Source organism: Rhineura floridana, chromosome 1, assembly GCF_030035675.1.
Source record: "Rhineura floridana isolate rRhiFlo1 chromosome 1, rRhiFlo1.hap2, whole genome shotgun sequence".
NCBI lineage: Eukaryota > Metazoa > Chordata > Lepidosauria > Squamata > Rhineuridae > Rhineura > Rhineura floridana.
The window spans coordinates 236,856,278-236,872,526 of NC_084480.1; the positions used below are offsets into that span (position 1 = coordinate 236,856,278).

The window sequence follows — 16,249 nt, forward strand, 5'->3', positions numbered from 1 at the left end:
TGAAAGGCAGTGACTGGCCCAAGGTCACCAAGTGCGCTTCATGGCTGTGCGGGGATTCAAACCCTGGTCTCCCAGGTCATAGTCAAACACGTTAACCACTACACCACACTGGCTCTTGGTATGTTCTTAAACCACAAGGTTTTTTGCCTATTAGTGAATCAATGCTAAGAGCCACGTGCTGCATGTATTCACTTGAAATGCTGCTTTGAGGTGCATTCATTGGTCATTGCAAATGCACAAGCATCCAAGAAAAAGGGTGTGCTTTGCAGTAATATTAAGGGATTTCGTTCCATGAGGAGAAATGCAGGTCCTTCTAATTTTAAAAAGGGCAAGTTACAACTTTGTATTGTCAACCTGCTGAACCTTTTTCCAAGCAGAACAACATAGACAATAGAACTATCTAATCTTTTGAAGATGGGCATTAGAAGTGGTGTTCTAGTTTCTGTTTTTATTATTTATTAAATGTATATCCGCCCTGCCTCTTAGGAGCCCAATTTTAAAAATTGGTAAGAAGACTTAAGCCCCAGAGTCACACTTCTTGACCTAAATCCATGTCATATCTAACCCACAGGAGTTTGCCATTTTTATATGCTATTTAACAGTACATGCATACTATACTGCCTCTTGCTAGTGTATATGGTAATCATTGTTGACTATTATACAGTAATGGGCTGTAGAGGAATCTGTAACCCTGGCTACAAAAGATTTAAGCGTTAACGGATCTTGAATGTGCACCACATTCCAATAAAAGGGGATATGGTTTGAACAAAACTTAATTGGAACAAATTGCATTATGCCACTTGGAGGCTCTGAGCAAGCCAATCAAATTGTAACCACTCAGGTTCCTTTGCAATCTTTTCCAGATTACCAAGAGAATAATATATGCCATAGTGCTATATTTGCATGCACACATATACACACACACTTCCCACTCACCCAAATTTAGTGATAAGTGTATGATCTGTTATATTTAATAGATACACAGTGCGAGTTAATATATAATGGTTGGATAAACAGATATGCCTGCTATAAAAATTACGCACTTTGGAAAAGAATCTATTCTACCATTAGTGCCACTATCTAATAAATTCTCACAATCCTAACTGTACATATCCACAATAGCAAAGGGCACAAACTCAGGAAATGGGAACGAGGAGATGGAGTGGGAATTATTTTGCCAAGCTACCTGAATTCACTGAGTATCTTGTAAGAACAGTAACTATTATGGCACATAGTGTAAAGTTTAATTTTCACCGTGTACCATTGTAAAATTCTGTTTGAGTTGGTGTTAAGAATTCAGCAAGCTAAGTATGTGTTGAGGGAAGAGGATGAAAGTAAACAAAGCCTTTGAATGGTTCTGGACAAGGTTGTGCCAAATAATGCTTTGCCTCATGTGCTCTATGCATTTTCTGTAAAGATAGTGTGGAATCTGCCCTCTTCCATGTGTGCTGTTTTTATATTTAACTGAGAAGGCATTAATTATTTAATGTAGAGTAGTGAGACAGTTTTATAAAGCACACCAGCTATATTGTTGGATGGCAACACAACTTGTTTCTCTAGTCTGAACCCATATTTCAAAGCTTTGGTAGGAACCTGGCTATTCTTTTGAGACACATTTGTGGGACTCTGAGGGGGCAAATGTATGGCTAGAAAGGTTGTGTGTGTGATAATTATTTGGGGGAGATAGACACAATTCACCCTGTTCCTGATTAATAAAATTTAAAGTTGTTATTTAAACAAACAAGCTAGGCATGGGGGGGGTGCTCATGCATACGTACATGCAGCGTGTCCTTCATATGCTTTTTTTTAACCTGCTTTACTGTAAAGTATACGAAGTGGCAACTGAGGCTATGTTTTTTAAGAAGGCAGGTTCTTAAATTGGCAACATTGAGCAATACCAAGCTAAAGCAGTAGACACTGGTTAAAATATAAACTATAGGATACTAAAACAAAAAGTATCCCCATACTGACTTAACATCAGCCCCAACAAAACGTGTTCAGAGAAGTTCAGGAAAAGTAAAGAGATCAGGGTTTTTGATGGCTTGTCAGGGGAAAGGAAGTTTTATAGCTGTGGAGCACCTTCTCTCTGTGCATCTTTGCTGTTTGAATTTGGCACATAACCAAAAGTGGAACACGAGAGGAAACTATGACACAGATATCTGCTCTATAAACTAAACCTGTAGACAATGAAAACCTGTAAGATTTTTTTGAAGTAGATTGTCTTTGTGCCATTCTATGTGTTAGAATGGTGAGATCTGAATGTCCCACAGGTCTGAATCCAGAAAAGCAGGTACTGCTCCAGACCATTAGCAAATGAACCCATTGTAAGCAAAACTGTCCTGACTGAATCAACATAGAATGTGTGATCCAGAAACAAACCTCACAGCTACTAGTGGAATCATCCTATTGTAGAGATTACTTTATTCTTCTTTAAATTAAATGTCTGTTTGAGCATCAATTTATATGCATTTAATATAAGAAATATGAGACTTTTTCCTTTACTTTTATTAACATAATTTGTTCCCAGCAACTCAGTACTGTATACTCAGTAAAGAATAGCACTCAAAAGACTCACTAACAATGCAAAACACATTTACTTGGATGCAAGTCCCACTGTTATCAACACTCACTTTCAAGTAACTGTGCATAAGATTGCAGCCTAACATGATTTTTCTGATTCACAGTTTAAGGAAAACAAAATAGTCCTGTTTTAAAAAAACAACCCTGACTATTCCCTTCTGGAAAGTGGGTACAATTATTTATTTGAATACATCTAGTGGTATCTGCATTGACACTTTAAGCCAAAATTCTCAAACCAAGAGAATAAATGACTGTATTGACCAAAGCAGAATCTTAGATCAGAGCACTCAACATCCACTCCAAAGTCAGTAGCTGCTAAGAAGACCCAGCCCCTAAAAAATAAGCCTGTTATTCTTTACTATCCTGGAAAAGATTAGAACTAGAGCTAGCTATTCAGACTTTAGAAGTTTTAAAAAAGTATTTGATAGTCTTCATTCATTAATTTCTTCCTCATCATCTTCAAATGTTTCCTCTCCATCATTTGCTGTCACTTCTTGGTACTGTTGATACTCTGACACAAGGTCATTCATGTTGCTTTCTGCTTCTGTAAATTCCATCTCATCCATTCCCTCTCCGGTAAACCAGTGAAGAAAAGCTTTTCTCCTGAACATGGCAGAGAATTGCTCTGATATTCTTTTGAAGAGCTCTTGAATAGCTGTGCTGTTGCCAATAAAGGTGGAGGCCATCTTGAGGCCACGAGGCGCTATATCGCAAACTGCCACTTTGACATTATTGGGGATCCATTCCACAAAATAGCTGCTGTTCTTGTTCTGGATGGCCAGCATCTGTTCATCAACTTCTTTCATGGACATGGGACCTCGGAAGACTGTAGCTACCGTCAAATACCGTCCATGTCTTGGGTCACATGCTGCCATCATATTTTTGGCATCAAACATCTGTTGAGTGAGCTCTGGGACTGTGAGGGCCCGATATTGTTGGCTCCCTCGGGCAGTCAATGGAGCAAATCCTGGCATAAAAAAATGTAAGCGTGGGAATGGAACCATATTTACTGCCAGCTTGCGTAGATCTGCATTTAGTTGGCCAGGAAAACGCAGCGATGTAGTTACCCCACTCATGGTAGCAGACACCAAGTGGTTCAGATCTCCATACGTTGGAGTGGTAAGCTTCAGAGTGCGGAAGCAAATATCATACAATGCCTCATTATCAATACAGTAGGTTTCATCTGTATTTTCAACTAGTTGATGAACTGAGAGTGTGGCATTATATGGTTCTACAACAGTGTCAGAGACTTTAGGAGATGGCATGACACTGAAGGTATTCATTATCCTATCAGGGTATTCCTCTCGGATTTTGCTGATGAGTAGCGTTCCCATCCCAGAGCCTGTTCCTCCCCCAAGAGAATGAGTGAGCTGAAATCCCTGCAAGCAATCGCAGTGTTCACATTCTTTTCTTACTATATCAAGCACAGAATCTACAAGCTCTGCTCCTTCTGTATAATGTCCTTTGGCCCAGTTATTTCCAGCTCCCGTTTGTCCTGAGATAACAACAAAAAGGGACAGGTGAATATAATGGACTCTAAATATCAGTAGCTATGTGTTCTCGCCACACTTATTAAAGAATTTAAGACTCTTAATATTTTGCCACTGTATGTGTTTGAGCAAAGGCTTTTGGGGAAACCTAGAGTTAAGCCAAGAGCTCACTTAGCTACCAAATGATTTCAAAATATTCCAAAAATGCCACTTGCATTCTTACCATCTCAAGTACATAGTGGCAAGATGGCACCACAGAAGTAACACAGAACACTGCACAGAGAAACAACTCCTCCCTCAGGCAGCATCCCTTAGTGCACCAAAGATGGTGTCCAGAAAGTGAACTCCCATACTGAGTCTGTGAGCACACTAGTCGCCTACAGCAAAGCATTTCCATTGGCCACACCTGGAGGGGCAATGGGTCAATCTGCTGATCAGTTGCAAAATCTGTCTAAAACAAAACAAAAAGGCACTGGAGCTGATCCCACTAGGTTTTACAGTTTACAGTGACTAGCATCATGTGCCTCCATTTTCAGAAAAGAGAGGTGGAGACGCAGAGGAGCCAGTGGGACAGTAAGTTTGTCTCTACCCTGAATCCTGTTTCCTGCATGGATCATCCTTGTTGAATGGGATGATTGCCTTTATGCCTAATAAGGGTTTTGTATCTGAAATGCTACTGTTGCATATTATAGCACAAAACTACTAGGTAATACTGGCTAGGTAATTTTAAAACCTGGACTTAATGGTCTTACAGCAGCAGCAGCAGCCCCATCCAGTTATGAAGAATAGAATCAACATTTTTCTTCCTCCCCCCCCCCCGCTGTTCAATGCTTTACACATGCTTCTATTTTCCTAATGTGAAATAACTTTTTTTAAAAAGGTTTTATTTATACGCAAATAAGAAAAAAACTTTCATTAAAAGAATTAAAACTTTGCAAACCCTGATCCAAAAAAAGAAATACTTTGAGCATGTGCCATGCATTTTAAAGTCACTGAAATCGTAGCATCATGAATACAGTAATAAAAATAGGTTTTGTTTCTACTGCCCTGATAGTCAACACATTTATTTGGAAATAAGCATCATTTTGTTGTAGCAAAGGATGATGTATTTTAAAAATAAAAAATATCCATTTGTATTGATGTAAACGTCGAGGCAGTTGCTACCTGACTATAAAGCGTTTTAAAAATAAGAAGGGTGAACTGTCAGCCATGATGGGCCTTGACATGACCATGCTGGCTCTGAGCATGTTTGCCACTGTCCCCATGATCTACCACTCTCTCAGTGGTCATTGGGGGGGAGGTTGCAAGACACTCAACTTCCGCCCCAAAGTTCAGCCCTAACTCCACGCTGCCTACATAAATACTCTTTTTTCTTTTTTTTTTTGCTGCACCAGCAGTCGGGGATTTGCCTTGGAAAAATATAATTTTAGTGCACTTTTGTGGAAATGGTTTGAATTATAAGTCACTGCTTTCAGTACGGCTAAAATCACTCCATATATCTGTAATCATTTACCGAGGCATATTTTTATACAGAAATAATCCTTTATAAAATAAATTAGGCCATGGACCCAAACTTTTGGGCAACTTTTGTATTCCCATTGGACATAGCTTTAAAGTGAGGCTAATCTGTAGTGCATCGTGCAGTTCTATGCATGCCTATTCAGAAGCAAGTCTATTGAATTCAATGGGAATCACATTTGTGTATACTGAATTTATTTATTTATTTATTTATTTATTGTATTTGTACACCGCCCCATAGCTGAAGCTCTCTGGGCGGTTTACAACAATTAAAAATATTAAAAACAAATATACAAATGTAAAAACACATTTTTAAAAAGCAATTTGACACATGCTAAAATGCCTGGGAGAAGAGGAATCTGAGTAAGCATGCAAAGGATTGTGCTGTTAGCCTAGAATCTACTTTAACGGCACAATTCAGTGAATGTGATTCAGCATCATCACAAAGCAAAATAGTGGGCTGGTTCTAGGATCTAAATGCAACCCACGCTTTTGCTTTGTAACACAGGCAAACTAGGAGATTTCACCGTAAGGTCTATGCATTTGATCTGAATGTCTAATCTGTTTTTTTTTCCTTTGTTGTATTTTTGGTGAATGGATAATTCAATTAGTTGCAATTTTAATTGTCATTTGAACAACATTGGAAACTCAGAGTTTCCTGCCAGTTACGCCAAATTTAAAATGCTCTAGCACTGAAATTGTACTCTTGCTGTGCCTCAGCTCACTTTCCATTTATTTATTTATTATTTGATTTATATCCCGCCCTTCCTCCCAGCAGGAGCCCATTGAGATCCTACAGTCCCTCAAAGCTAGCCATAACCTCACAGACATGGTTCTCCTCAGCTAATTCACAGACAGCATACTGTGGTGCAGTCTCCATGAAACAAAATGTTGAAGAGCAATCACTTAAGTCAGGAGCGGGGAACATGTGGCTCTCTGGACGTTGTTGGACTCCAACTCTCATCAGCCCCAGCCACCATGGCCAATGGCCGGGGATAATGGAAGTTGCAGACCAGCATCATCTAAAAAGCCAGCGCTTCCCAACCCCTGACTTAAGTGATGAATGCTTCTTGGCCATTTGTATCAAAGCCATAAGTCCCCTACCCAGTGCATATCTAAGGCTGTAATGCTAAACACACTTACTAGAGAATAAGTGGGCACAGTGGCACTTACTTTTGAGTAAACATTAATGATGGTAAAGTCGTTGTGTAGTGACTTTACCACTATGTTTTCATACAAGTCATATGCTAAACCATTCCAGGTTGCAATATTGGTGACAGAAGTCTTGAAAACTCACACTCTCTCCAGTCTGGTAATTTTGGTAATTTTCACATGGGGCCATTTCAAACATGACTCTCATGAACCTGAGGTTTCACTACGTTGCTCTATCACCCCAGATATATGCACATATGAATCAGCTTGAAGTGTTTAGACTAGGGCCAGGAACTGAGCTGTGTGGTTTTGCCAGCATAATTAAATTTTACTGGCTTAAATAGAAAACATAATATCAAAATGTAAAGGAAATATCTTGAAACAGGTTTTGAGCAACATGACTTTGAACATTTCTCTAACTTTAGATTGAGTGTCTCTCTTTCTCCCCCCCCACCCCAGCTTTCTTTTTTTAGACCAGCACACATTAATCTTAACATTTAGCAGTGGAACCATGTGACCAGGAATCCAATTATTTATTTATTTTTAAAAGAGGGGAAACCGCTCCAATAAAATGCTGTAGGCCAGATAAAAATGCCCTGGCAATCTGCATGTAGCTTTTGAGCCACATGTTGTCCTTTCCTGAGTTAGAGAGAGGCACTCACCAAAACTACTAGTCAACAAAGGTTTTCATCAGGGTGGGAAACTGTGATCCTCCAGATACTGTTGACTTTGATTCCCATCAGCCCCAACCAGCATAGCCAATGGGGCAGGGATGATGGGAGCTGGAGTTCATCAGAGAAGCCACAGGTTTCCCACCCCTGGATTACATGCTTTCCCTCCTGTATTCATAAGCTTCATAAGCTACTTGATAAGCTTAGCCAGTGTTTGTAACACAAAATCATTAACATACCAAAAATGAAATTATCAGGGCGAAAGAGTTGTCCAAATGGGCCAGATCGCACACTGTCCATGGTTCCAGGTTCCAAGTCCACCAAAATTGCTCTGGGCACATATTTCTGAGCTATAAGAAAAATAAAATGCATCTTTCTTTAAGATTTATTTAAATGGCTTGCTACATTTCTTTCACATATAAATACATAAATGACATTATTTATCATTGTTTCTAGTAACTTGATTTAATGTATATCTCTACTAGTTCCTTTTTAAAGAATCTCAATAAGGAACTAATTTTCCAACAAAAGTTTGGAAAAAGCTATCACAGCATCCCTTATCTTGACAACTGGCCTGCTTGTTTATTGACAAAGCCCTTATTACAAGCTGATCTTGCTGACATTTACCGCATACATTTTGCTTAGTTGGTTTAGTGAGAGCGGGCACTATTTCCAACCCGTACAACATCACAACTTCACAGTCCTCTGGAACTCTTTGCACACCAGGTTAAAGTTCTTCATGAGTGTATAGGTACATGGCTATAATTCTGCAAGCTGATGCTATTTTTAAAACAAAGGAATAGAATACCCGAGTGTACAATCCAGAGAGGAAGAATCGCAGATGCACAGGGAGTATGTGGCAATTAGTACTGGGACAACAAAAACTGAAATGAAAGTACATATGATACTGTACTGATGTAAGCCTGGCACAAGGCAGGAATGGAGAATCAGTGGGCCTCCAAATGTTAGTTCCCAACTCCCATCAGCCCAGCAACATGACCAATAACCAGGGATGAGAGAAGTTGTAGTTCAACAATGTCTGGAAAGCTACAGGTTCCCCATCCTTTTGTTCTAAACACATTTAATAGGAAATAAACATTAAAAGTTATTCATTTTGTTATCTTTCTGCTAGGTAGAAAATTGTACATACAGCAAAAGAAAAATTTGATCAACTTTTCTTTAGCAATCAACAGTGCAACCCTATGCTATTTGGGAATGGACTGCCTTCAAGTCGATCCCGACTTATGGCGACCCTATGAATAAGGTTTTCATGGTATTTGGTATTCAGAGGGGGTTTACCATTGCCTTCCTCTGAGGGTGAGAGGCAGTGATTGGCCCAAGGTCACCCAGTGAGCTTCATGGCTCTGTGGGGATTCGAACCCTGGTCTCCCAGGTCATAGTCCAACACCTTAACCCAGCCTTTCCCAACCAGTGTGCCTCCAGATGTTGTTGGACCACAGTTCCCATCTTTCCTGACCATTGGCAATGCTGGCTGAGGCTGATGGGAGTTGTGGTCCAACAGCTTCTGGAGGCACACTGGTTGGGAAAGGCTGCCACTACACCACACTGGCTCCCTCTGTGTTCAGTGGGACTTATTCCCCAATATATGTGGTTAGGAGTGACACTTCAGAGCAGAGATGGGGAATCTGTAGTCTTCCAGACGTAACCGGACTACAACTGCCATTATCCCCGATTGGTCATGCTAGCTAGGGCTGATGGGAGTTGGAGTCCAACAACTTCTGGAGGGCCACAGGTTTGCTGTACCCATCCTAATAAGAACTACATTGTAAGTTTGCTTCTGTGTAAACTCTGCAAAGAAAAATGCACCCAGAATAGGATTTATCCCATTAAGTACACTTTTGGATATCCATTAGCCCTTTGCTAATCTGTAAACCCCTAAAGCAGCTCCAGCAAGCAGAGTCCCTAGTCCAGTTGCTGTGACTCTTTTAAATACCTAGAGGATGGATAGTCCCACTGTTATCTCTTATTTCAGGCTCCACCATGACTGGTAAGACTCTTCTCCCTTCTTATCTGCTAACAATACTTCAAACTGCATTGGGATTAGAGCAGATAGATATCACTTACACTGCATAACAATAAATAGCTGGGAATTGAAAGGGAAGGTAGAAGGCCTCACCCAACCAAAAACATTGGAAGTCTTTAATTAAAACAGAATGACCCACCCAATCTGGAATTCATCCAGGACAAAAGCTTAACATGCTCACATTTGTAAAGAATGCCAGGATTTTGTGCTATTGGGCTGGGCCAATGGTTCATGGCCCTTAGGGGACTACTGTTAGTGTATCACTCTTAGCTACAACTAGAGCATTGCAAAGCTTGTCCTCATGAACTTCCCTCAATCAAGAGAAAAACTGCTTGGGACTCTAAGTTAAAGGTTAGGGCAAGTCAGGTTCATTAGATCACTGGACTCACCCTCATCCCAAGCAGGCTTTAACTTCAGCAAGGGCTCAGATTTAGAATCTGTTCACTGCCAAGGCTTACCCTTTGAAGGTAAAGATTAAAATCCTGTTTATGTGCATGTGGAGACTTTCATTTGACAATACAAAAAGAGCTTCCACACTAGGTGCTTACTGTGGATTTTCTTGCATTTCATTACTTTCTGATCTCACTGCTTACATTCTTTTCCTCTACACACCTTTCTTTCCATCCCTACCGACTGATACATCTGATGAAGTAAACTCTAGTCAATGAAAAATATGCCATAGTAAATTCATTCGTCTCTTTGTTGGTTTTGCTGTAACCAGCTAACACAGCCACCTCTCCAGAAGGTGTTACTCCAGAATTATCTCTCTTTCTTCAGTCACCTTTTACAGAGCATCTATGTCATGTCACCAACAAACCAGTGTTCTCATGTGTTTTCCTCATAGTTCTTCCATTGCTTTTCAAACCTCAAAAAAAATTACAGTAGTGCAGTTTACAGGTATAGATTACCTTAATGTTATACTTCTGGTGTTTTTTTAAAGAGGCCTGGTTTTGGCATGTGCAGTGAGCATAATCAGGCAGCTGAACCCATCGCCATACATCTACACTTTTTGTTGTTACGCTTGCTGGTCAGCATCATTTTAGCAGCATATTTATCTTTTGTAATCAGTATTTTAAGTTTCATTTAAATGCTTTTTCACTTATTTGTTAAAAATATTGTTAAAATATTTGTTAAAAATATATTGGAGCAATAGTGCTTGAATGAAAGAAGCATTTTAGTGCAAATTAAGATATTTTTTTTAATGCTGACTTTCCAGTCAATGCCATTTTAGAAGCATGATATTTTTCTTCTGGTCTTTTCATTTTTGATAAATTAGCCTCACCAGAGTGCTTACATTAAAAGTGTCCTACTGAAAAAAAATCAAAATTTGATTTTTAAAAGCCATGCTGCTAAAAAGCCATGCTGCTAAAGTGAATTGTCCCTCCCAGACCCACGGGGTTATGTCACATCCACCAGTGTAGATGGAACATGGCAGGATGCACCTATACACACACAGAGCACTATATTCCTTGAACAAAGTCATTAGCAATTCCACATGTAGATTTTAGCAGCAGAACAGTGAACTATAGTGGTAATCACTGCCAGTCTGAAAGCACCTTGAGTGAAAAGTCACCTCATCCTACACATCCGAGACTGAAATAAGGAGCAAAGTTTTTACTTCTTGCATTGTTTCCTTGCGCATGTAAGCTCTGGCTCTTCTCTTTTTACAAGTTAATCATTGGACCAAACTATGAAAGGCAGGAAGACTTATGCCCAGATAATCTACACTGATTTCTTTGGGTATAGGAGAAGTTTTCCCATGGACATGGAAGGTAAACACATTTGGAAAACAGAGGGCTGTAATACTGAGATTCCAAGCACCTATCAAAGGTAGAGGTCATACTGACTGGCAGCAATGAGGTCAGCCCTCCATCACCTCAGATGCAAACAGCAAGTGAATGGCGGGAGGATCAAGCAAAAGCTGATGTCTGCTCTAGAAAACCCCTGATTCCTTAAAGAGGTCTGCCACCTACTTTGAGAACCAAGTAGAGCTGGGTATACTCTGTGCAAGAAAATAAAAAGCCAGGAAAATATTGATTTTTCTACTAGTATAACCGATACAACCTAGCATATATTTTGCATATTTTATTCTGCTTCTGTAAAGAGATAGGTGAAGAGCAGCACAGGACACTGGAATCTTCCTGCTCACTAAAAATATAGGTCTCCTCTCCTCCTATCTCTTATGAGATTTCATCCCAGTTGGCCCAAGTGCTTTCAAGCCAATCTTCACAAACCTAATGATGTGAAGGCCCAGGGGCAAAAAAGAGGGGGGAAATTTCTCCCTGGGTTTTTTTCTTCTATTTTTTTCTGAACCATTGGGGGGGAATGGGGAAAACTAAAAAAAGTCCCCCCAAATTTTTCCAGTTTTTCCCAGGCCTTCACATCTCTACACAAATTGTTTGTTACTTTAATAGCAAACAAAATAAAGCTGAGATCCTCAAAATGTTGAATTCTGTGCGTCTAAGCACAAAGTTGTGTGCTTCTATCTACAGCATGATTGTAGAACTGTAAAATTCACATGGCCCTGTTCTCCAGCCACAATTACATTGGAAAACTTTAATATGAATGATACACTGCCAAGCAGCAACCAGCTATCAAAACACATTTTTGCTTTATGTTAAATGAAGAAAGAGACACTTTGGAATACACTTTGTATAGTTCATATCATGCATGCATGCTTTCTCTCATTCATTCTCTCTCTCTCTCTCACACACATTTTAAACCATCTCCCTCTATTGACAATAAATAGGGTAAGCATATAACTACAACTGCTGGATGGCTAATTAAACAACACACACATGTCTAATCAAGTTCATAGAGGAAGCTGTGAGCAAGATCTTTGCTTTCTTCATCATTTCTCCTCTCACAAAAAGATCACATTATCCTTGGCCCTTGGACAACAATTGCACACTTACAGGATGATTCATTGTAGTAGACATTGATCCTCTCCAGCTGCAATGGCGAGTCACCTGCATAGCCTCCTGCTGGGTCAATACCATGTTCATCACTGATCACTTCCCAAAACTTTTAAGTGGCAAAGGGGGGAAAAAGAGACAAAAACACTGTGAAGGAATAATTATAACTCTCTTCACCAGACCATGTGTATGTGTGCGTGCATGCACGCACACGTGTGTAGGTGGGTGTTCCCCCTCACTCTTTATCTCTACCACTCATTGCAAGTCATCCAACCCACCCATCCTTGGCAGAGATGGAGCAGGCCTTCAAGGCATGTATTGGAGCAACAGCTGCTGAATTCTTGGCATGTTTGAAGGCCGCTGTTCTGAGCCCCTCCCTGCTCCAGGCTTGAACAGCAGAGAAGATATAGGGTGGGGTTAAGGGGGGGGGAAGACAAAAACTACACAAATCCACATTAAGATTTCAAACCAAAGAGAAAATGGTTAAAATCTCCAGCAGCTTTTCTATTTTGGATTAATCTTCCTTTTTCTTTCCCCCCCCCCACCCTACTGCCTCAGTATTTTTCCCCCTTGTTTCAGTTTTTCCCAAAGCCTTTTATGGTCAACATGAAAGAGACAAGCTATTTAGTTCCCGTTTTGGTAGTTTCCAGCTCTCTGGCTTATGTGAGCACACACAAAAATAGACTCAGCATTTGCTGTAGCAGAAGAAACTTTTCCCCAGCACAAGTTAAACTCTTAAGAGGCAACTTTGTTGATCACGTTTCTCTTGAATTCTTAAGATACTAATGAATTAAAGATACTTTTCTAAAAGGATCTTATTTTGTAGGTGGATGTTTTAAGAAAGAAGTCATGATACCACCCTAGCACAAAAGAGAACATCCTATCTATACTGAACCACCAGGATTTACAACTGGAACTACCTGATACTAGAGACAGCTTAGAAAAAATATAATAAAGGAGGAATAACATCTTTCCCTTACCTTGGTTCCAATTTGGTTTCCACACTGGCCTGCCTGGATATGAACAATTTCCCTCATGTTGATATTTTACAAGCTCCCGATCAGTCTGCCTCTGCTTCTCTGCCTCTTTCTTCCTGACTCAACTTTGTAGAGTTCAGCTATCTATGTGTATCGTCCCAGCCTCAAAGAACGTTTTATTGGCTCCCGGTCGGTCTATGATTCACCCTCCCTGCCGTGCTCACTCTGCAACTTCACAGAAGAAGGGGGGGGGAATGCAGCAGCAACTGGTGCTGGCCCCCACCTCCTGCCTAGCCTCCACTGGGACTATGTCTATGTGTGAATGACATTTAATCTCAGTGTTTCAAAGCACAATTTTAACATTTTGAGCAAACTACAGGTCTCTGTGTTTTTAAATGGCCACACACATTCCTCATGCTAGCAGCACATTTGTAAGGCCTGTTGTTTTTATTTGTGATTTGAACTCTCTCTGTTTTTTACCTAGCCCTTGGGGGTGTTTGGTTTAAGGAACTATTTTGCTGCTATACATTTTGCACATATTTTATTCTAATAAAGTTACCTCTTATTTACCAGTATGTGTTCATTTCAGGGGGAACTTGGCTCTGAATCCAGCACCTTGGCCAATTAGCGACAGACTACCATATACTTGGGTATTTTGCCTAAAGGCTCCAAAACAAGGAGTGCATCTTTGGCTCTTGTCTTCTGGAATCCTTGGCAGGCCTATTTCTGGCACTTTGGGTTTTCTCTTGGCCCAGAGTAGGTGACCAGGTTTAAGAGGTGGTAGCAGTCTACCTACCTTGCAGGGTTGTTGTTGGTTTAGTCAGCCCTGATAAGGGAGGCATGGGTTGTGCCTGGATAGGATCAATTGCCCTGGACTTGGGAATTGAGTCCTGGTGTGAACTAGCAGCATTTCTTGACAATCACTAGTACAAAACCTTCAAAAGGGCATTTGCTAAATATGTCAACCTGGACTAACTGCTTCCAAATAATCTGTAATGCATCTTACCTTAATCTATTTACCACCCGATTCCCTTTCTTCAGGTGGTACCACCATCCTCAGTAAGACTGGCATATTGGGGGGGGGGGGGGTTATTTGTGAAATTCTCTCTCAAGGGAGATTGCCAGCAAAGCCAGAGTCACCACCCGGCATCCTTAGGCAGCTAAGGCATGGCCCATTGCTAAGCGCACACAACCTTTAAAAAAAATTTTTTTTTCAATCCAGTACTGCTAAGCAGTACAAGATGCATGAGTCTAGCTGCCATTTTAATTTCCCACAATGTCCCCTATGTAGCTTCAGCTCTCAGCACCCTCTGTGGGAAATTCAAATGGCAGCTAGACCCAGCCACTCAGGACTGCTACTGCATGCTACAAACCACCATCTCAGAGTCCATCAAGGCCATATCTGCACCATACATTTAAGGTATTGTTATGCCACTTTAATAGTAATGGCTTCCGTCAAACAATCCTGGGAACTAAAGGATGCTGAGAGTTGTTAGAAGACCCGTCTTTCCCTCACAGAGCTTCAGTTCTCAGAATTCCCTAGGAAGAGGGATTGATTGTTAAATCACCCTGCACATTACGGCTCTGAGAGGGGAGTATGGGTTCCCTAACAGCTCTCAGCATCTTTAACAAATGATAGTTCTCAGAATTCTTCAGGGAAAGCCAAGACTGTTTCAAGTGGCATAATACTGTTTTAAATGTATGGTGCAGATGCTGCCCAAGAGAGGAGAGGGTCCGCCAGAGGGCACTTTGCCCTCAAATCTGGAACTGGTCCTTACTACCAGATCTATTCAAAACTCTTACTGCAGCCTTTTTGTGTTTAGGCTACAGTGATTCAGTTGGTGCTGCCTTTAATTTTTCACTGGTCTGTGGTGAATATTCTTTTATATGTTATTATGTATAGCTAGCTTTATTGTATTGATTGTTATATATTTAAACTGCATTGATTGTTGTTATATTTTTAAATTAACATTAGCTACTTTGTGCACTTGAAGGTGGAAAGGAAGAATAATAATTAAAATTCTCTCAAATTTTGCTGAGCGTACGATCAGGACAGCAATGATAAAAAGCCAAAAGACTATTAAGTTAGCAGCATCAGCACTGTAGCTAAATTTATGAAAGATGTCCCTGAAAACTGGTGAATATACAAATAGTATTATAGTTCCACTACAAGCTGCTACTCACAACTAGGGATGGAGGAGACATTTGATTTGGTTTGCATTTAAAGCTAAATTTGTCACATTTGCACTTTCTGAAACTGTAACATAGCCATCCTTCAAAATTCACACTTATTGCGATGTACTTCTCCAACCAAACCATGTTTACAAAAATGCATATATTATGGGGGAATGTGTATAAAAATGAATTTATGAGTGAAAATAACATACAAAATGCATTATATTAGGAGAAAATGCTTGCAAAAATGTGTACATTAGTCAAACCTGCATACAAAAATGTGTTTATTGGGAAAAACATGCACTAAATGCTGAAGAATTTTAATGACGATTTAAAAAATTCACAAATTGCTGCAGAACTCGATTTAAGATTGGAAAAATGAGAAACTGAGAGAACCAAAACAGAGAGATTTTTCCATCCCTATAGGGGTGCAGTCATCTGGGGTTGCAGGGGGTTGTAGGCCCCTTACTTTTTTAAGAGAAAGGTCACAGCCAGGTCCCTATGTACGAGCCAATCATCATGAGAGGGGAGTATATTATCCACTGAGAAAGGTCCTTTTGTGCTGATTGGAGTCAATAAGAGTGAAAAGAGGTGAGAGCCATGAGAAGACTCTTCTCAGTAGCTAACACACTACCTTTCGTTGCTGATTGGTTCTTAAGGATGTCAATTGAAGTGGAATATGGGCTCAGAGACTTCATGGAGAGCAAGAGAAATGAGGGAATGTGGA

At 40.2% G+C, this 16,249-nt stretch overlaps 1 protein-coding gene across 2 annotated transcripts; it reads right to left on the minus strand.

The window, feature by feature from the left end:
- Positions 1-2,487: 2,487 nt before the first annotated feature.
- On the minus strand, positions 2,488-13,652 carry TUBB6 (tubulin beta 6 class V). Of its 2 annotated transcripts, none has more exons than XM_061595084.1 (4): positions 13,351-13,652; positions 12,371-12,479; positions 7,651-7,761; positions 2,488-4,075 (listed from the first exon to the last, which is right to left on the minus strand). In XM_061595084.1, exons 1-4 carry the CDS (start codon positions 13,405-13,407, stop codon positions 3,012-3,014), a joined length of 1,341 nt encoding a protein of 446 aa, XP_061451068.1. In that variant the 5' UTR covers positions 13,408-13,652; the 3' UTR covers positions 2,488-3,011. The 2 variants fall into 2 exon arrangements, with proteins under 2 accessions (XP_061451068.1, XP_061451077.1); XM_061595093.1 differs by lacking the exon at positions 13,351-13,652 and adding an exon at positions 12,649-12,751.
- Positions 13,653-16,249: the final 2,597 nt, after the last annotated feature.